The 22050-nt window shown below is 40.2% G+C and overlaps 2 protein-coding genes across 3 annotated transcripts in view; one reads left to right on the top strand and one right to left on the bottom strand.

The window, feature by feature from the left end:
- The window catches only part of shisal1b (shisa like 1b), a 41253-nt gene extending 38294 nt beyond the window's left edge, over positions 1-2959 (top strand). The window contains exon 5 of the mRNA XM_058075391.2: positions 1043-2959. Within this exon, the coding sequence (XP_057931374.1) occupies position 1043 (1 nt within the window). The 3' untranslated portion in view covers positions 1044-2959. The remainder of the gene's footprint in view (positions 1-1042) is intronic.
- Positions 2960-7179: 4220 nt separating this feature from the next.
- On the bottom strand, positions 7180-21607 carry parvg (parvin, gamma). 2 transcript variants are annotated; one of them, XR_013627586.1, is made up of 14 exons: positions 21337-21607; positions 19602-19670; positions 19169-19233; positions 18671-18773; positions 18292-18426; positions 15541-15656; positions 15412-15467; positions 15312-15346; positions 13033-13094; positions 12789-12857; positions 12605-12706; positions 12418-12490; positions 12075-12237; positions 7180-8124 (listed from the first exon to the last, which is right to left on the bottom strand). XR_013627586.1 is itself a non-coding variant. In XM_058075670.2 (13 exons), the coding sequence occupies exons 2-13, from the start codon at positions 19648-19650 to the stop codon at positions 12164-12166; spliced, it is 939 nt and encodes a 312-aa protein (XP_057931653.2). In that variant the 5' UTR covers positions 19651-19670; positions 21337-21606; the 3' UTR covers positions 11984-12163. The 2 variants fall into 2 exon arrangements, 1 of the variants encoding a protein (XP_057931653.2); XM_058075670.2 differs by lacking the exon at positions 7180-8124 and having other exon boundaries at positions 11984-12237; positions 21337-21606.
- Between the last annotated feature and the right edge of the window lie 443 nt (positions 21608-22050).

The following is a 22050-nucleotide window of genomic DNA, read 5'->3' as shown; positions in this document are numbered from 1 at the left end:
TGTCTAAAGCATGTCGTGATAATGAGCAGCACTACACCATCTCTTCTTACAGCATTCAAACAACATTATTAGGTGCTGGTCCGCTGTATGGCCAAAAGTATAAAATAATATATAAAATATAAAATGTAAAAAATGAATGAATGATTATTTGATGAAGACATTGAACGCATCATTTGTAAGGAACAAAAACATTGGAAGAGAATGAGGCTCTTCTGTTGTTCAGTCAGAAAAGGAGCAAAGTGGAGACTGTGGAGTACATTAAGAAACATGGTGAGCTGATGTTAGCCCATGTCCTCGTATTTAGTTTGAGAGGAGACTGAGGGCAGCCAGGACACTGGTAGCTACAGTCAAGTGGAAACTGTGGAGTGTAGTACTGCACCCCCCAGAGCTGAGGTATAACCACACTGTTATATAACATTAGCATATGTCATCAAATTGTATTCAAGCGAAGACTGAGGGCAGCAAGAAAACCGGTAGGTGCAGCCAAGTGGAAACTGTGGAGTATTGTACCGCAGCCTCCATGCTAAGCTACAACAACATTAGCATGTTTCTTCACTTTTTTACAAAGGGGAGACTGAGGTTGGTAAAACAAAAACAGAGTGAAAGTACTGCGACAGTAATAGCATGAGGACATGTCATCAAAGTTTAGCTGAAAGGAGACTGAGGGCGGACTTCAGACCAGGGATTACCCGCGTCTCGGCCAAAATCAGCTGGGATAGGCTCCAGCATACTCCCGCAATCCTAATGAGGATAAGCGGCATAGAAAATGGAAGGATGGAGAATGAGGGCAGCAAGAAAACTGGCTGCCGCAGCCAAGTAGAGGCTATGGAGTGTTGCATGTACAACAACAGTAATGCAACTTTCGGACATGAGAATGAGGGCCGTGTATTTTTGCATTTTTAGCCAAGTCTCCTCCAAAGCTTGAAACCTAACACTTATACTGTAGTAAATTGTAGTATACTGTAGTATACTATAATACTGTAGTACTGTAACGGACAAGACTTGGCTTGGCCGCTCATTGTTGTCTTTTTTTCACCAACAGAAGCGTAGCAACACACCGTTTCCTTCCATGGTGCGGAGGAAACATGGAATCCACTTAGCCTGCCAGCCTGGAGTCTTTGGCAGGGACCCCCCGCTCCTCAGCAACACCCCCACACCCACCCGCCCTCTGATGAGCACAAAGCGCCAACGGACAGACAGCAGAGGCTTTTAACAGGACACAGCCGAGCAGTGAGTGAGTGACACTGAAGCCAAGCCCCTCAAGGCTGTCAGGACACGGAATGAAGCGGAGTGGAAGATACCCAAACCCAAACCCAGACCCCTAAACAACTGGATGAACTTGCGGTAAAGTTGAGCAGGTTGTGAGATGTTAAGCACTGCTGTGTGAGTTTGTGTTGCGTAGCAGTTAGACACTTCTTCTGTATTTGCTGGTTTATTTATGTGCGTGCTGGTTTGGGAAGGCGAGGATGGTACGTTTGATGCTGAGCATCAATCTCACATAGACTAGACGAGCCTTTTCTTCCCCACGTCACCGACAGTCACATGTTTGGAGTCCCCACACGAGTGCTTTCTCGATATCGTAAAGTGTCTTTGACGAGGACGCGCCGTTTTTGTTTTTTTTTGTTCCTGCTGTAGCTCAAAAAGCGTCTTATTTGTTGTTTCTTCACGTGTGATCCGTGCTTGTGTTTGTTGTACGGAGCCAAGTTATTTCAGCCAGGAAGGATCGGGGACGCCATGACCATTTGTGAGCGGCTGCCATGGTAACCGTCATTAGCAACCATCCTCACGAGAAAGAGCACTTCCTCTAGCAATACTGCAATGCATTGATATCACACGATCACGATCAAAACGTCCTGTGACGGTATCATCCCCCCGCTTCAATTTCGAAATAAAAACATTCCCCTTGTAACGTATCAGCAATAATGTACAGTGAAGGATGCCGAGGTGTCACAGTTGTATTCATACTGTCTGTTCTCGTGGGAGTTTAGTAGGATATTGTAGAAAAACACCCGTGTAATTAGTGTTTTATTCACTTTATTAACTGGCTTTTTGATGGCTTAGATAGTTTGTGTTAATGACGATGACCGTATCATACTGCATTTTATTCAATTCATTTCAAATTTGCAATATTAGCACCATAGTAAGACTCAAAACGACTCTCAAATGACCCGAGAGCAAAGATTGTTCATCATCATGGTTTAGGGGAAAGATAAAAATAAGCTTCATTAAAAGAAAAAGATAAGGTTGTTCACTTTCGGTACGAGTTCAATCTAAAGTCTCACGAGAACAAGGCGCTAACGTGGTTGAATGTAAGTCATGTATCCATGGGAAGCGTTGATCACGATGTTATATGCAAATCTGCCATCGCAATCTATGTGACAACGTAGACAACAAAGCACTAAAATCGTAAGCGCTCACTTTGGCGTATTTGCTTAAATGATATGTTTTATTTATTGATTCTTGGTACATTTTAGGCCTTGATAGTGTGAGATGTGTTGAGATGTACAGAGGAACCTCGCTTTTTAAATGGTTTTTAAATGGTTTCAAAAGGTCCAACAATAACCGAAATGTACAAAATCGAAGGAAGAGTGTAGGAAATAATGTAAAGCCAATGAATTTGTTCCAGATATTCAATAGGGGAAATATTATGAACAAATTAGCTTTTTTGTCATTGTACAAAAAACCAGACAGTGTACCAAAACCGAGGTCAAGTTTTGGTCAAATGAAGTAACAATTGGGCTAGTTTCTTATGCACGACATGCGACAACTGAGACAATGTACGAAAGCCTACGCAAAATTTTCCAAAAATGTAACGAGCAAATGAACTATTTTATGACACACAACATTGTAAGAAGACTAAGGCAAAATTTTGGCGAAATGTTTTGTTGAAAAACAAATTAACTACCCAATTGGCTTCTTTCTGTTTTTTCCTTTTTTTGTCCAAAAAACTAATCAACTAACAATTTGTTACACATAGCTTACAATGTATGAAAACCACTGCAAATATTTTCAGCTAAAGATGAATCTAGTAACAAATGGGCTAGTTTTTTGCGCACAATGTACAAAAAGCAAGACAGTGTACCAAAAAAAATGTCAAAAATTGTGGCAAAAGTTTTGTTGAAAACGAAATAACGAACAAATGACCTCGTTTGTGACACACAAGATTGTATGAAAACAAACATGTTTGTCAAATTTGTCATTTTGCTCGTTTGTTACCCACGAGGCAAAATTTTGGTGAAAATTTTTTGAGAAAAATTAAGGCAGTTGCTATGTTACACATAACAGTGTACAAAAACTGAGGCAGTGTATGAAAACCAAGGCGACTGGGCGTTGGAAAACTGAGGTTTGACTGTATGTAATTTTCCCAAGCGTTTGTTTCTTGCAAAAGAAAAATCCACAGGTAAGTCTGGTTTCTATGAAGCAGTTCAGCGGGGGGTGGTACGGTTTTGGTCAGCTTGCATTTCCACTGTGATGGCGATAGCCGCGCTAGCCAGCTGCGTTTATAACCTCATCTAGTTAAAAAAGTAAACGTGACAAAGTGGTGCTGTGCTGCTTGATGGAACCAAGGCTTTCCTTTGCTAATATGCCGCCCTCTACTGGCCCGGAGTGCCCTTTCCAAGTTGTGATGCTGAATTGAAGCCATTGCCAAAACAAGGGAAGCTAAAGCAACCAATCCAAATTAATGAAGCGACGTGCTAAAGGCTAGCAGAAGTCACTAAAGCAGTCACAATAGCAGCGTGAACAAAGCAATCCTCCCAGCGTTCGGCGACTAAAGTAGGTCATGCTGTGTCACCATGGCAACCACAGAGATGCTGTTCTCCGTATTACGAGTCCCCTTTTAAAAACTTTTGGGCTAAACCATGACACGTTGCAGCGTGAAGTCACAACTTCCAGATGTCCTTTCCGCCTTATCTGCAATAATATTAGCATTTGCTGGGATGTTCGCTCCCATCGGAGAGGCTAACGTTTAATTGGCTGGCTGCCGTGTGCTTTCAGGGGCACGGGAACACAATTTGTCCAGGAGAAATAATTGGCCCCGGAGATCAGCGGTGCTTTTAATTCACGCTCTCCTGCTCTTGTGCTCGTGCAGCTGCCGCCCCATTCCCGCTTATTCCCGCTCTTTGACCAACAGGGAGGCAAGTTTTTTATGTAATTCATCACACAGCAGCAGCAGCGGCTCAAAGGGGATTTAATTAGTCGTCAGTGCTGGCTAAGTTTGGGGAATCTAATAAGTTCCATTCCGGAATCATCATGTTATTGTCTTCTTCTCCGAATGTGTGACACATTGATTTTTTTTTTTTTAATGTTTTGTTTTGTCTGAAGCAGTGTGGCCTGACGTGATGCGACACTGTATCATCCTCCCTGGTGGACAAAAAAAAAAAAACTCAACAAAAGGATGTGGAGCACACATCTGTTCCAGTCTCTCTACAGGTTGTCATGGTAACAGTTGCCTTACAGTTGAATAGCCACCTGTACACACACACACACACACACACGGAAGCTTGGTAGTAGTCTGATACCTCACTTTTTTCAGGGTGTGGTGGTACCAATGTTCAGTGTACGTTCTGTCCAGAGTATTTCTTATACTACTGTAGATAGAATGTTGCGTAACCGTTCTCAGTTGGATCGTTTATTGCACTTGTTGACTTTGTATCGTCACAACAGGGAGAAATAAATAAAGTTTTATCTTTTCCACTGTGTTGAAATCCCTCTCTGTCCGCTGCTCTTTGAGGGAGAGATTATTATTTATTGAAAATATTGACATTTATTTTTATTTAACATCTATATATGCATTTTGTTTCATTTTATTCATTACATTTTATTAATTGATATTTTTGTTGTACTTTTTATTGATATTTTTTTACATGAAACATTTATTTTTATATTATTATATATTATATTATTATATATATTACTATTATTATTATATATAAATGTTTTTACATTTTATTTAGCGGTAAAGTAAACGTAATAAACAGAATCTGTGACAAAGGGCAACCCTCACTGGAAGCTGGTCCGACTTATTGTGAACCAAATTCTGAATTAGGTGGTCCGGTACCACATATTCCTGGAGTACTCACCACAGAATTCCTCGAGGAACAAGACCCGGATGAAAACCACACTGCTCCTCCTCCTGAATATCCTCCTGATTTTCCTCCCCAGAAAGCCTGAATGGCATGATCCAATGATAGTTGGAATGATGCCGCTCACTGGACTAACAATGCTGGCCTTCTTTGGGCCTTGATAAAGGTCTCCAGAACCAATCCTCAGATGATGCATACAGTGCATCCGGAAAGTATTCACAGCGCTTCACTTTTTCCACATTTTGTCATGTTACAGCCTCATTCCAAACTGTATTAAATTAATCTCTTACCTCAAAATTCTACACAAAATACTTCAATATGACAATGTGAAAACGTTTTTTTTTTTACTTTTTTTGAATTTATTAAAAATAGAAAACTAAGAAATCACATTTACATAAGTATTCACAGCCTTTGCCATGAAGCTCAAAATTGAGCTCAGGTGCATCTTTTTTCCACTGATCATCCTTGAGATCTTTCTACAGCTTAATTGGAGTCCACCTGCAGTAAATTCAGTTGATTGGACATGATTTGGAAATATAACAACTGTCTATATAAGGTCCCACAGTTGACTGTGCATGTCAGAGCACAAACACCAAGCATGAAGTCAAAAGAACTGTCTGTAGACCTGCGAGACAGGATTGTCTTGAGGCACAAATCTGGGGAAGGATACAGAAACATTTCTGCTGCTTTGAAGGTCCCAATGAGCACAGTGGCCTCCATTATTCGTAAATGGAAGACGTTTGGAACCACCAGGACTCTTCCTAGAGCTGGCCGGCCTTCTAAACTGAGCGATCGGGGAAGAAGGGCCTTAGTCAGGGAGGTGACCAAGGCCCCGATGGTCACTCTGTCAGAGCTCCAGCGCTCCTCTGTGGAGAGAGGAGAGCCTTCCAGAAGGACAACCATCTCTGCAGCAATCCACCAATCAGGCCTGTATGGTAGAGTGGCCAGACGAAAGCCACTCCTTAGTAAAAGGAACATGGCAGCCCATCTGGAATTTGCCAAAAAGCACCTGAATGACTCTCAGACCATGAGAAACAAAATTCTCTGGTCTGATGAGACAAAGATTGAACTCTTTGGTGTGAATGCCAGGCGCCATGTTTGGAGGAAACCAGGCACTGCTCATCACCAGGCCAATACCATCCCTACAGTGAAGCATGGTGGTGGCTGCATCATGCTGTGGGGATGTTTTTCAGCAGCAGGAACTGGCAGACTAGTCAGGATAGAAGGAAAAATGAATGCAGCAATATATAGAGATATCCTGGATGAAAACCTGCTCCAGAGCACTCTTGACCTCAGTAGACGGGTCATGTACCTTGACCATTAGTCGACATTAGCACACAGCCAAGATCTCAAAAGATTGTCTTCAGAACCACTCCGTGAATGTCCTGGAGTGGCACAGCCAGAGTCCAGACTTGAATCCGATCAAACATCTCTGGAGAGATCTGAAAATGGCTGTGCACAGACGTCTCCCATCCAACCTGATGGAGCTTGAGACTTATTGCAAAGAAGAATGGGCAAAACTGCCTAAAGATAGGTGTGCTAAACTTGTGGGATCATATTCAAAAAGACTTGATGCTGTAATTGCTGCCAAAGGTGGATCAACAAAGTATTAAGCAAAGGCTGTGAATACTTATGTAAATGTGATTTTTTTGTTTTCTATTTTTAAGAAATTCAAAACATGTCAAAAAAAAACTTTTTCACATTGTCATAATGGAGTATTTTGTGTAGAATTTTGAGGTAAGAGATTAATTTAATACAGTTTGGAATGAGGCTGTAACATGACAAAATGTAGAAAAAGTGAAGCGCTGTGAATACTTTCCGGATGCACTGTACATCCACAGAGTAATGTATATTTGGTCCACTTTTGCACCAACCCATGTTGCTGTCATTATCTCCACTATCAGCACCAAGTCAACAATAAATCCACAGGGTAGAAATACAGACATCCCTTCGAGTAGTACAAATATGCATACATCCCAATATATATTGCTGGAAAAAGAATTATACATTTTTTTATCAGCTCAGTAGCTTTTTATTCAACAGAATTAAATGGCTGCCATGCAGCAAAAAGCAAGCAGCATGTGACCTGGGTACACCACAATTCCTGGTAAACACCTGCCGCTTGTCCCGGTGTCCCAACCAGGAAGCTTGTTGGCAAAAGCCTCTAACGAGCGCTGCTCCTCCTGCCAGTCAAGTAGCCTCGGTCGCGTTTATCGAACAACATGTCGACGTGTAGACATCCGCTTCCTGTTCTTGAGTAGTCTGGTCCACATCCTGCCAGGATTAAGTCTATTAAAAGTCCATTAGAGCTTGTCTCATCTCCTCTGTGGCATGAAAGGTCCATTTAAAGCGGATGTTGGTGTTGGTGTTGCCCTGACGACGCCACCATTAAAAGTTACCCCCGGCTGCACGGATGACGGCCAAGTCACACACAGCAACATCTTTATTTGTCATCCGTCCACATTATGCTTAGTTCACGTCATTCTCTTTCACGGGTCACGCTTTTACACTCCGGTTTGACGGAACACACCAGAAACACTTGACACATCGTTCCTTGATGATGATTCCGGCTACCTGTGGTTGCTGATTAGCGAACCTGCTGATGAAAATCTTCTTATTTGCTGCCAATCAAGGAGGGCACTGGTACACCTGCACAACCAAACTCATCCAATACAGAGATATTTATATTCATGCACTTTGTGATTAAGGGTTATATGAATAAATAGACTTGACTTGACTTCATTCATTTTCTACCGCTTTTTCCTCACGAGGGTCGCGGGGGTGCTGGAGCCTATCCCAGCTGTCTTCGGGCGAGAGGCGGGGTACACCCTGGACTGGTGGCCAGCCAATCACAGGGCACATATAGACAAACAACCATTCACACTCACATTCATACCTATGGACAATTTGGAGTGGCCAATTAACCTAATTATCCTCTGTTTGGGTCTTATGAATTGCAAAATAAGGAAGGCACTAGCCGTTCTGCTGTTGTCAACGATCCGGAATCTCATGTGTCCAAAGTGTGACCCACAGCTGCTTCCTAAAAAGTAACCCAGAAAAAGTGGAAAAATCAGCTCTAATTTTACAAGAATTACAGTCAAAATATTCAGCAAAAAAGTGGTAACCTAGCGAGAAAATATATATATATTATGAGAGTAAATTATGTAATTTTAGCAGTACAAAATTGAAATATTGAAGAAAAAATATGTTCTTTTTTAAGTCGCAATCTTATGAGAGACAAACAAAACAGCAAATAAAGTTGTGATTTTTGGAAAAGGAGGTTCCAGAAAAAGTTAAAATGTCCAAATGTTACAGGAAGAAAGTCATAATTGCGAGAAGAAAATTTACAAGAAAGTATAACTAGTTGGAAAATGTAAAACATATACGTATATCAACTGCTATTTCATTCATTCATTCATTTTCTACCGCTTATCCTCACGTGGGTCGCGGGGGTGCTGGAGCCAAACAACCATTCACACTCACATTCATACCTATGGACAATTTGGAGTGGCCAATTAACCTAGCATGTTTTTGGAATGTGGGAGGAAACCGGAGTACCCGGAGAAAACCCACGCATTAACATGAACATGCAAAACTCCACACAGAGATGACCGAGGATGGAATTGAACCCTGGTGTCCTAGCTGTGAGGTCTGCGCGCTAACCACTAGACCACCATGCTGCCTTGATTTGACTTATAATTAGCTAATATGGTATTTTCGGGCGACTCTATTAGTTTTGCTGTGGGGATTTGCTATAATGCCCACGTATGTACTGTAGCAGTGTACTTTACAGTGGCTAATTACAAGGGGAGGGTGGTGGCTCTTGGTTGTCATGGCAACTGACAAACACATGAGGCTCGAAGCGTGTATTGTAATGATGAAAGACAAACAATGTGGTGAGTGACAGGAAGAGGAAGGTTTAATGTGGCGTTAAATCTCCTATAAGCGAGTGTAATTGACATTAATGTTGTTTCTCGGGCTGTACGTCGTTAATACGAACTAATACGTGAGTCATGGTAATATCTGTGTGAGACCAACGCAATAACAGCCGTGTAAATGTCATATGGGAGGGGAATATTTTACATTTTACAAACAAATTGGCTTCCCAAATGCCACCCGTCAGCGAAAACAACTCGATGCAAGAACTCTAATGATTACATGTGGTCATGTGACAACACATAAGTAGTATTTCCTTGGCTAAGGTGCTAAATGGGATTTTAAAAAGTAATATTGTTCGCTTTCCACATTCAAGCGCTGAATGTCGTCTTAAGGCAACCGTGGGTTTTGTGATGTGGACCCCCTCCCCCACTCCCACCTTTGACGACTTGTCAGCGGCTCATTGTTGGAGACATTTTTTATTTCATTTTGGGGCTTGAAATGACATTTGCATTCACCGAAGCAGGACAAAGGAGGCAGGCGGTAGAATAGGAAGAAAAGAGCAAATGTCATTGTTCATGCAGCAGCAAGCAAAAGGGAGATGACGGATTGTGAAAGGGGGAGGACAAAAAAACATGATAAATGTGCAAATTAGCATTAGCATTCCTGCTAGCGCGCTAAACCAAGGCCTCATAGGGATTTTTTTTTACATTTTTGTTACATTTCTCACACCCTTTGCTTCTGCACATTTCAGAGGGGCCTTTTATTGTGGCCAGTCTAAGGCAATATTTTTTATTAAGGTAGCAATTTGGCCTTTTTTTCATCACAAAACAATCAACAAAAAAGATGCATATATATTTCATTTTCCCCTCTATGTTTATTAAATATGTAACTGCAAAAAATATTCAAGAGCATATTTTATTTAAAAAAAACTATAATCTGTAATAGTTGAATATAATGAACAAATATGTTTTAATTGGGGCAATATTTAAAATATTGAAAAAAAATTAAAAATCTGTAATTGTGAAAAATCCACCCAAAAATTTAATTTTCCCCATCTTTTCTGTAATAATTCTGTCACAGATAGAATACACTTACACTATTTAATTGGGGTGTGAAAAAAATATGGTAAATTAAAGATTAAATGTACAGTGAAGAAAATAAGTATTTGAACACCCTGCTGTTTTGCTATTTCTCCCACTTAGAAATCATGGAGGGGTCTGAAATTTTCATCGTAGGTGCATGTCCACTGTGAGAGAGATAAACTAAAAAGAAAAATCCAGAAATCACAATGCATGATTTTTTAACAATTTATTTGTGTGATACAGCTGCAAATAAGTATTTGAACACCTGTGTATCATCTAGAATTCTGACCCTGAAAGACCTGTTAGTCTGCCCATTAGAAGTCCACCTGCACTCCATGTATCATCCTGAATCAGATGCACCTGTTTGAGGTCGTTAGCTGCATAAAGACACCTGTCCACCCCATACAATCAGTAAGACTTTAACTTGTAACATGGCGAAGACCAAAGAGCTGTCCAAAGACACCAGAGACAAAATTGTACACCTCCACAAGGCTGGAAAGGGCTACGGAGCAATTACCAAGCAGCTTGGTGAAAAAAGGTCCACTGTTGGAGCTATCATTAGAAAATGGAAGAAGCTAAACATGACGGTCAATCTCAATCGGAGTGGAGCCCCATGCAAGATATCACCTCGTGGGGTCTCAATGATTCTAAGAAAGGTGAGGAATCAGCCCAGAACTACACGACAGGACTTGGTCAATGACCTGAAAAGAGCTGGGACCACCGTTTCCAAGGTTACTGTAGGTAATACACTAAGACGTCATGATGTGAAATCATGCATGGCACGAAAGGTTCCCCTGCTTAAACCAGCACATGTCAAGGCCCGTCTTAAGTTTGCATATGACCATTTGGATGATACAGAGGAGTCATGGGAGAAAGTTTTATGGTCAGATGAGACCAAAATAGAACTTTTTGGTCATAATTCCAATAAGCGTGTTTGGAGGAAGAAGAATGAAGAGTACAATCCGAAGAACACCATCCCTACTGTGAAGCATGGGGGTGGTAGCATCATGCTTTGGGGGTGTTTTTCTGCACATGGGACAGGACGAGTGCACTGCATTAAAGAGAGGATGACTGGGGCCGTGTATTGTGAGATTTTGGGGAACAACCTCCTTCCCTCTGTCAGAGCATTGAAGATGGGTCGTGGCTGGGTCTTCCAACACGACAACGACCCGAAGCACACAGCCAGGAAAACCAAGGAGTGGCTCCGTAAGAAGCATATCAAGGTTCTAGCATGGCCCAGCCAGTCTCCAGACCTGAACCCAATCGAAAATCTTTGGAGGGAGCTCAAACTCCGTGTTTCTCAGCGACAGCCCAGAAACCTGACTGATCTAGAGAAGATCTGTGTGGAGGAGTGGGCCAAGATCCCTCCTGCAGTGTGTGCAAACCTGGTGAAAAACTACAGGAAACGTTTGACCTCTGTAATAGCAAACAAAGGCTACTGTACCAAATATTAACATTCATTTTCTCAGGTGTTCAAATACTTATTAGCAGCTGTATCACACAAATAAATTGTTAAAAAATCATGCATTGTGATTTCTGGATTTTTCTTTTTAGTTTATCTCTCTCACAGTGGACATGCACCTACGATGAAAATTTCAGACCCCTCCATGATTTCTAAGTGGGAGAAATAGCAAAATAGCAAGGTGTTCAAATACTTATTTTCTTCACTGTATATATTAGTGAAGACACCAGCCATTTATTTCTGTAATTGTGAAAAATTTGTAATTAAATATATGATGTATGAAAAAACAAAACAAAAACTACTGTTAATTTTAATTTTAATTTTAATTTTAATTTTAATTTTAATTTTAATTTTAATTTTAATTTTAATTTTAATTTTAATTTTAATTTTAATTTTAATTTTAATTTTAATTTTAAATAATTGTATTATTTTGAAAAACAATTTTACAATTTTAAATGACATCTATGATGTATGAAAACAAGAAGAACAAAAACAAAAAGATGGCTTCTATTTTTTCAAATATTTTGATCCCAATTATTTTTGCAAACACATGGACATTACTGCCACCTGTAGGAGTGGAGTGGAACTACATCCTTTAGTTCCAGCTCCAACCACACATGGCCCGATCCTCGTCCTTCTTCCACGTCCAGCTGCCTTTAGGCGCCCCCGTGCTTCCTGAAGAGAGCGTAGAGGACCTTCAAGGTGGCGGCCACGTCCTGACAGACCACGTCTACAAAAACAACTTTCTTGTTAAGTTTTTATTTACAACATGAGCTCAGAACCAAAAACACGTCGCAACGCCATGGAGCTTGAAAGGACACTGGAGATGATCTACTCTGTAAGGAGATAAATGCTGCCTGTGCACGTCCGTTTTTGCTGTGTTCTGCACCGCTTGAGAGTCTTTTCTCACCGTGTGCTTCAACCGTGGACACCCGTACGTCCAAATCTCTCAGGAGGCTCAAGGCCAAGCTCACATTGTGCAGCTACAAGGAGAACACACACACACAATACACACACAATACATCAGTATGTGCAACACACTGCTAAATACTGCACATTTATTCAATTCACTGTAGTTTCCTCGTCTAAGTCCGTACCATCTCTTCATGGCTGACGGGGGTCAGACTGAAGTCAGAGAGGGGAATGAAGAAACCTTCCAGTTGTCCAATCAGCAGCAGCAGAATGACACCATCAGAAAACTGCATGGAAACAAAAACCCAAAACCCAAACTGAGTCTGGTGCAAGCGGACCTGACGTTACCACTCCCGTTTGGAATCATACCTGTTTATCCAAATCCGACACCCGCAGTCCCACGCTGGCCATGTTCTTGTTTACAAAGTGAAGGATGGCCTACAAGACGGAGTGGCAGACATATTGAATACTACTTTGTTGTTCCCACCTGAGGCTCCCGACAAGGAAGATGATTCATTTTCCACTCCATCACTTTATTCCCTCTGGAGGTGGCTACAAATTGGCACCTCCAACCTTCCTTGCTTCCTTGCTTCCTTCTCCTCTCGTTATATACCTGCTTCACCGCTGTAACCTCTTGAGCCTCCAGCCTCAGCAGATGCTCCATGGGATCATCTCCTGGTGGGCCAGAAAAATGCATGAGGCCATGGGAAGATGTTTCATTTGAAGGGTTTTTTTTTATAAATAAATTAATCATATTTTTCAAATAATTTAAAATGTTTGCAAATTATTTACAGACAATCTTAATTATTGTAAAATATATATAATGTATGGGGTTTTTTTTGTTAAATTGGTCCATGGAACTAAGTTCCACCTACTCTGCATAGCAAGCCATAATATATTATGGATTATTTAAATATAAAATTAAACAAAAATAAATGAAATATTTTGTATATTTATAGATTTTCTAGATTTTTAGTAGTAGTACAATAGTATTGTAAATATTATGTTGGACTATTTTTAGAGACCGGTGGATCACCCCTGTTCTATAGCCCAGTAAAAGAGTTTATTGTTATTTTTTATATATACAGTGCATCCGGAAAGTATTCACAGCGCTTCACTTTTTGTACATTTTGTCATGTTACAGCCTCATTCCAAACTGAATTAAATTAATCTCTTACCTCAAAATTCTACACAAAATACTCCATTATGACAATGTGAAAAAAGTTTTTTTTGACATGTTTTGAATTTCTTAAAAATAGAAAACAAAAAATCACATTTACATAAGTATTCACAGCCTTTGCTTAATACTTTGTTGATCCACCTTTGGCAGCAATTACAGCCTCAAGTCTTTTTGAATATGATCCCACAAGTTTAGCACACCTATCTTTAGGCAGTTTTGCCCATTCTTCTTTGCAATAAGTCTCAAGCTCCATCAGGTTGGATGGGAGACGTCTGTGCACAGCCATTTTCAGATCTCTCCAGAGATGTTCGATCGGATTCAAGTCTGGACTCTAGCTGTGCCACTCCAGGACATTCACGGAGTGGTTCTGAAGCCAATCTTTTGAGATCTTGGCTGTGTGCTAATGTCTACTGTCTATATGGTCAAGGTACATGACCAGTCTACTGAGGTCAGGAGCGCTCTGGAGCAGGTTTTCATCCAGGATATCTCTATATATTGCTGCATTCATTTTCCTTCTATCCTGACTAGTCTGCCAGTTCCTGCTGCTGAAAAACATCCCCACAGCATGATGCTGCCACCACCATGCTTCACTGTAGGGATGGTATTGGCCTGGTGATGAGCAGTGCCTGGTTTCCTCCAAACATGGCGCCTGGCATTCACACCAAAGAGTTCAATCTTTGTCTCATCAGACCAGAGAATTTTGTTTCTCATGGTCTGAGAGTCATTCAGGTGCTTTTTGGCAAATTCCAGACGGGCTGCCATGTTCCTTTTACTAAGGAGTGGCTTTCGTCTGGCCACTCTACCATACAGGCCTGATTGGTGGATTGCTGCAGAGATGGTTGTCCTTCTGGAAGGCTCTCCTCTCTCCACAGAGGAACGCTGGAGCTCTGACAGAGTGACCATCGGGGCCTTGGTCACCTCCCTGACTAAGGCCCTTCTTCCCCGATCGCTCAGTTTAGAAGGCCGGCCAGCTCTAGGAAGAGTCCTGGTGGTTCCAAACGTCTTCCATTTACGAATAATGGAGGCCACTGTGCTCATTGGGACCTTCAAAGCAGCAGAAATGTTTCTGTATCCTTCCCCAGATTTGTGTCTCAAGACAATCCTGTCTCGCAGGTCTACAGACAGTTCTTTTGACTTCATGCTTGGTGTTTGTGCTCTGACATGCACAGTCAACTGTGGGACCTTATATAGACAGTTATTATATTTCCAAATCATGTCCAATCAACTGAATTTACTGCAGGTGGACTCCAATTAAGCTGTAGAAAGATCTCAAGGATGATCAGTGGAAAAAAGATGCACCTGAGCTCAATTTTGAGCTTCATGGCAAAGGCTGTGAATACTTATGTAAATGTGATTTTTTTGTTTTCTATTTTTAATAAATTCAAAACATGTCAAAAAAACCTTTTTTCACATTGTCATAATGGAGTATTTTGTGTAGAATTTTGAGGTAAGAGATTAATTTAATACAATTTGGAATGAGGCTGTAACATGACAAAATGTACAAAAAGTGAAGCGCTGTGAATACTTTCCGGATGCACTGCATATATATATATATACTATATAAACAAAAATAACGTTTTATTGTGTTTTTTTGCATTTAAATTTTTTTTTTAATTCATGTAATAGTATATAGTTTTTTAAATATAAATAAACAATCAAAAAACAACAAAATTTTTTTATCTGTTTTGGAATTAAATGAAAAAATGACTCACTTTCAGTGGCGCTGAGGGCTTCTGAGTTGGCTCCACTGGTAAAATAAACGTAAAAAGAAAATGACTCTCATATCCCTCAGTGGGCCATAAATGTTCTCACCTGTCTTCAGTTAGAACGTCTGTTTGAACGTCTGATCTGATTCCTCTCCTGCTCACCTGTACAGACATTGACACCAGCTAGCAACTGCTTCATGTGTATTCCAAAGACCGGCGGCACCGGCTTACTTACTTCTACAACCGCAACTTGAACCTTCACATCAGCGGGCAGCTCCACTTCAGGCTGGAAACGTCTCACCATGGCGACCAGCAGGTGAAGCGTAGCCAGAAGGTCTTTTTTGTGTATGACTGAAAGGAACAGCAGAATCCACCTTCAGAATCCCATTAAGAAATAACCCAAAATACCTGAGCACCTGCCTGGGAAGGTTACGTGCAGTAATGAGGCAGTGCAAACATGAAATGCAACAAAGAGAAGACTTCTGCACAAAGTCGAGCTAAATGATTCCAAAACAACAATTAGTTTTACAGGAGAAGGGTCAGCGTTTATTCAGCGGCGGCTGCTCTTTCAATTCACTCTAATTGGTGCTTTTATGCAGCTTTGCAATGCAAGTCTTGCTGGTTTGTGCCTGCTTCATTATACAGGCGTTTAAGAAGCTATTGACTCATTTCACAAAATGGAACGGCTGTGGAACTCCTTAGCATCAACCGTTAATGCACCGTCTTTGAATAATCAAAATTAGTGAATTTAGTACAAATTCGCTTTTTGGCTACTTATAAATTACATTTTCGGCCCACTTTTCATATATTTGATGGCACCACCAGGCTTTGAACCTGCTAATAAGTAAAATAAGGTGATTAATTATTGCTGTCCATCGATCTTACTTTTAGGAAAGACACCGAAGATCAGTTCATATTAAAAAATCATGTTGTCACAAACCACATCATGTCACATGTCATATTAAAGGCCTCGACAATGGTAATCTCGATATGTAATTAGTTCATCTATATGATTGGATGTGATGAAGGAAACACCAAAAAAGCATTTTTTTTTTCCTTGCTTGAAAAACGTCATTACTCTCTAACAAATAAAAAAGATCCTAGATCCTATCTGTTGTTTTTTGTTTTGTTTCCAACATTTTACAGGAAAATGTTTCATTTTTCACAGAAATTTTCATGGACAAAATACATTTTTCCTTCATACGGTTCGAGTAAAGGGGTTTAAATAAAGGTGGAACAAACCACATCATGTCACATGTCATATTAAAGACCTTGACAACTGTAATCTCAATATGTAATTAGTTCATCTATATGATTGGATGTGATGATGGAAACACCAAAAAAGCGTTTTTTTCCCCTTGCTTGAAAAACGTCATCACTCTCCAACAAATAGAAAAAACCTCGATCCTATCTGTCGTTTTTTTCTTTTGTTTCCAGCGTTTTACAGGTAAAAATTTCATTTTTCACAGAAATTGTCATAGACGAAATACATTTTTCCTTCATACGGTTCGAGTAAAGGGGTTTAAAAGAGGTGGAACAAACCACATCATGTCACATGTCATATTAAAGGCCTCGACAATGGTAATCTCGATATGTAATTAGTTCATCTATATGATTGGATGTGATGAAGGAAACACCAAAAAAGCATTTTTTTTTCCTTGCTTGAAAAACGTCATTACTCTCTAACAAATAAAAAAGATCTTAGATCCTATCTGTTGTTTTTTGTTTTGTTTCCAACATTTTACAGGTAAACGTTTCATTTTTCACAGAAATTTTCATGGACAAAATACATTTTTCCTTCATACGGTTCGAGTAAAGGGGTTTAAATAAAGGTGGAACAAACCACATCATGTCACATGTCATATTAAAGACCTTGACAACGGTAATCTCAATATGTAATTAGTTCATCTATATGATTGGATGTGATGATGGAAACACCAAAAAAGCGTTTTTTTCCCCTTGCTTGAAAAACGTCATCACTCTCCAACAAATAGAAAAAACCTCGATCCTATCTGTCGTTTTTTTCTTTTGTTTCCAGCGTTTTACAGGTAAAAATTTCATTTTTCACAGAAATTGTCATAGACGAAATACATTTTTCCTTCATACGGTTCGAGTAAAGGGGTTTAAAAGAGGTGGAACAAACCACATCATGTCACATGTCATATTAAAGACCTTGACAATGGTAATCTCAATATGTAATTAGTTCATCAATATGATTGGATCTGATGATGTAAAACACCAAAAAAAGCATTTTTTTCTCTTGCTTGAAAAACGTCATTACTCTCCAACAAATAAAAAAAATCCTTGATCCTATCTGTCATTTTTTTCTTTTGTTTTCTGCATTTTATGGGTAAAAGTTTCAATTTCTCACAGAAATTGTCCCAGACAAAATAAATTTTTCCTTCATATGGTTCCAGTAAAAAGGGTTAATAAAAAGGTGGAACAAACCACATTATGTCACATGTCATATTAAAGGCCTTGACAATGGTAATCTCGATATGGAATTGGTTTTTCAATATGATTGGATGTGTTGATGTAAACACCAAAAAAGCTTTTTTCTTCCTTGAAAACAACCACATCATGTCGCATGTCATATTAAAGGCCTTCATGAGGACTTTCTAGATATACCAGTATTTTACCAGTAGTTACTGTGACAACATGGGACCCAAAAACGTTTTTTTTATTGTTTGTAAACTGTCATCAGCTCTACTTCCTATTATTAAAAACACTAAAAACACAAATTTCTATAGTTTTCCAGAATCTATTTTTGTACTTTCTACATGTCCAACCTTCAACTTAAAGCCATCCCAAAAGCTGACATCATCACCAAGATGCTGTGCTTGTTAGCAGCCAACATTTGAGCTCTTCAGAAATGCTTCCCAATTGGGTCCAAAGCAAAAAGCAGATGTAGCTGAGGTTGCCAGAAGAGAACATTTGTCAACGAGCTACTCGGGAGGCGCAGACCCAGTCTTTCTGTGTGACTCACGGCTGACGTCCCACTTGGTCTCCTGCTGGCCCAGTCTCTGGTCCAACTCCTCCAGGACCGCTTCCAGCTTGCGGATCTGAGCCGAGGCGGTCAAAGCCATCTCTTCCAAGGACAAGCGCACGCCAGCCAGCCTGGCTGCAGGGCGCAAGATCTTTATTATCATCATCGTCTGGAATAACCATAGCCATTGGTGTTGACATGCAAAATATGGTGGGCCATCAAACACTGTATGTCGTGGAACCTGTGGGGGGTTCTCCGGGAACCATTTGGTCCAGTAACAAAGCTGTTTCTGGCTAATGATGGCCGCTGCCAAGGCTGCCCTTTGTCATCCATTCTGTTCATCATTTATGACTAGAAAGAAGTGAAAGCATGATGTCACCCAGCAGATGATGAAGGACCAGGCCGTCGTAGAGATCCTCCTCCAGACTTTGGACCACGATGTGTTCTGCTTTCAGAGTGGTATTGATCCATTCCAACAGAGCCTGGTGAGACGCAACACTTTGGTGAGCTTTTGTCTCTACGTGAGAAACATTCCTTTTACTTTCACTTCTGCTGAGACGAGAGAAACCTGAGCGGGATCGAAAATGACGACGCATGTAAATATGAAGCACATCAGCTCCTTGGATTTATTCTTCTTGGCTATCAGAAGGTGTTTTGGAGCCTGGCCCAGGAGAGCCTGTCAGGCTGAGCCACCGTGCTTCCCATCACCCCCCCCCCCCACCCCCCCGTAATGATGTTCATTAAAATTTCAGTCGACCTTCCACCCCTGTCAAGCATGGGGTATTATTCCTGCACTGTCAAACCTATTTCTCTGCCCGCCGTTTATCTCCAGCTGCGGATTGCGGAATTAAACCTAAGCAGATTTGTGGTCTCCTACCTCCTTCAGCTTGTCCAGTTTGGGATCTTTCAGGGACGCCGGCTGGATCATCTTCCTCTCGTCGGCTGCGTAGAGCACAGACACATCCATTTGTATTTATGGCTTCAACCTTTTCTGGTTACATTACACACTTTTGCTCTATTTTCACATTATTTGTCTTCCAAAAATGTGTACTAAACGCTGTGGCTGTAGGCAACCTCATGATGTACAGTAGTTTTGATGGCACTAGCTGCATTTGAAGTATTATCGGCATACCTCTGCATGCGCTTTAAAATGTTTGTGTGGAAGTCATGTTGTATCAATGGTCCTTCCCACTAGGACGCAGGTTCTATGCTGCCTGCTGGTTGTTAGAAAGGCCATGATGACATTTAAATGGCATTTCAATGACAAGTTGACACACAAGTTGTTTACATTTTGTGAAACACAAACATACCCTGGAAGGTTTTATAATCCATGTTGTCTTCGTCTTTGTCAGCCTCCATAGTGCCCCTCTCTGGTGCTACTGGAGACAAACAATGTCAGGTTCAAACTCCTGTGACGCTTTTAAAAACACTTAAATACAGAAGAGACAGACAACAATATTCAAAGTTACTCGCAGCGAGGAGAGTGAAATCACATACCCACCACATACTGAGTATGCAGTCTTGGGGCGAGAGGCGGGGTACACCCTGGACTGGTGGCCAGCCAATCACAGGGCACATATAGACAAACAACCATTCACACTCACATTCATACCTATGAACAATTTGGAGTGGCCAATTAACCTAGCATGTTTTTGGAATGTGGGAGGAAACCGGAGTACCCGGAGAAAACCCACGCATGAGATGGCAGAGGGTGGAATTGAACCCTGGTCTCCTAGCTGTGACTTCTGCGCGCTAACCACTCGACACACACCACTTTGTCTATGTGTGTGTGTATATGTGAGAGTGATTACTTTTATTGTTTTATCTTGACACATTCTTGCAGGATTAACATGAGCATCTGCAGGGTGGCTGTTGGCACATCCAGGGACCTCCAGGACCTGGGGGTCGCTGGGGGTCTCTGATTAAGGTCACAGGAACATTTCTTCTTCAGCACATACAAACACTTTCTATTGTCTAAGCAAATGGATATAAGGGTGATAACTAACACTATATTCATTCTATCTACATTTTATTCTAACACAGGGGTCTCAAACTCAATTTACCTGGGGGCCACTGGAGCTAGGGTCTGGGCAAGGCTGGGCCGCATCAGATTTTCCCAAAAAAAAAAAACGCATTTATTAAAAACAGAAAAATATACAAAAGCTCTGATAAAACATTCCACTGTTGTCAAATATCTTAATTTTTTTCTGCACAAAATAAGATGAAAAATAAATAAACAAATCAAGAATAAAGAAAATCAATCAATCAGTAATAAATAAATATAATAATAATAATAAAAGGGCAAATAATAAAAACTTAAGAAACCACATATAGTTGGTGGGTAGACAAATTATTGTTTTCAGATTAAAATTAAGATTAGAGCCCTGTAGACATGACAAAACACGACTATAGTCACATTTATACTCTTTTTATTTACAACATATTGCGCAACTGCAGGGTCTTGAGACACATGCTAACTCGCAAACTAGAGAGCTAGCGACCTAAACGGTAGCCTTCAAGTTATTTCCTTTAAACTTAATTAGCCAAAAACTTACCACTTCCACACGGATAGGGAGGATAACTATTAACAGTTATTTAACCTTTAACATGAACATTAATCAAACGTAATAATTTTTTCTGGGTACATGATACCATACAGCATCCATATCAAACTTGGCAGGCCGCACTAACATTAAACTTTCATATCAAGGCGGTGGCCTCAAACTAGGGCCGCGTGTTTGAGACCCCTGTTCTAACAGCATGTTAGCAGGAGGCTTTAGTAGGAAATCGTACAAAAACCATGAACCATTCTATGGTGCTAAAATATGCCGATATTGCCCAACTCTATTTCACATGTGTGTGGTATACGTTTGACTTTGCTGCCATAAACTCTTTTTGGGTTAAACATGATTGAAATGCTATAAAAACAAACCCAAAAAATGCCATCAGGTCAAAGGTGACCTTGAGAGCGAGGAAAAAGAAGCGAGTCTTTCTAGTCCGTCAAACAAGAACATGAATAAAAAAGTCTTTTTTGAAGCCTTTTACCTTCAATGCCGTGACTCACCAGGCCTTAAGTCCACAAAGCGTCACCGCGGTGATGGAAGAACAAGAAGCTGTTGAAAATCTAAAATGTCACCATGTCGGAAGTGAAGCTGAGCACGGTGGAGAGGATGTGGCGGTGCTGGTGCTTCCTCTTCTTCTGTCTTTGTAGATAGTTTCCGTATGACTTGCTGTGTGTGCCAAAGGACTGGAGAACCCAGACCATGGGGGCTTGGATTAAATCCACCAAGACCAAGACCAAGCCATGATGGTGGCATCTCACATTTACAAATAACTCAACAAAACCTACAATCATTTCCATTTTACATATTTAGATTTTAAATAATAAATATTTTATAAGTTCATATAGAGAAAAAATACAATTTATTAATATTATCTTACATTAAAATTCATGTAAAAAATGAATATTTTCTGAACATGAATAAAAATAAATAAAATAGCAAAATTAAGAAATAATACAGCACATGAAAGGTACAATTAATAAATGAACTTATGATGAGTATAATGAAGGAATGGAGGTTAAAAAATACATTAAGGAAAAATTGGAAAAAAGTGTAATAAATATAAATAATAAATACATAATATAATTATTAATAGGACATAATAAATAATAAATACGTGGATATTGTAACAAATAATGAATCAATGACTGTCATTTTTGGTAACATAAAAAATACTTTCAATGTAACAATACAGAAA

The sequence above is a fragment of the Doryrhamphus excisus genome, linkage group LG1, assembly GCF_037039965.1.
Source record: "Doryrhamphus excisus strain RoL-2023G ecotype Guam linkage group LG1, RoL_Dexc_Guam_v1.1, whole genome shotgun sequence".
NCBI lineage: Eukaryota > Metazoa > Chordata > Actinopteri > Syngnathiformes > Syngnathidae > Doryrhamphus > Doryrhamphus excisus.
Note: the sequence above shows the minus strand (reverse complement) of the source record. Positions and strands in the feature narration are given on the sequence as shown.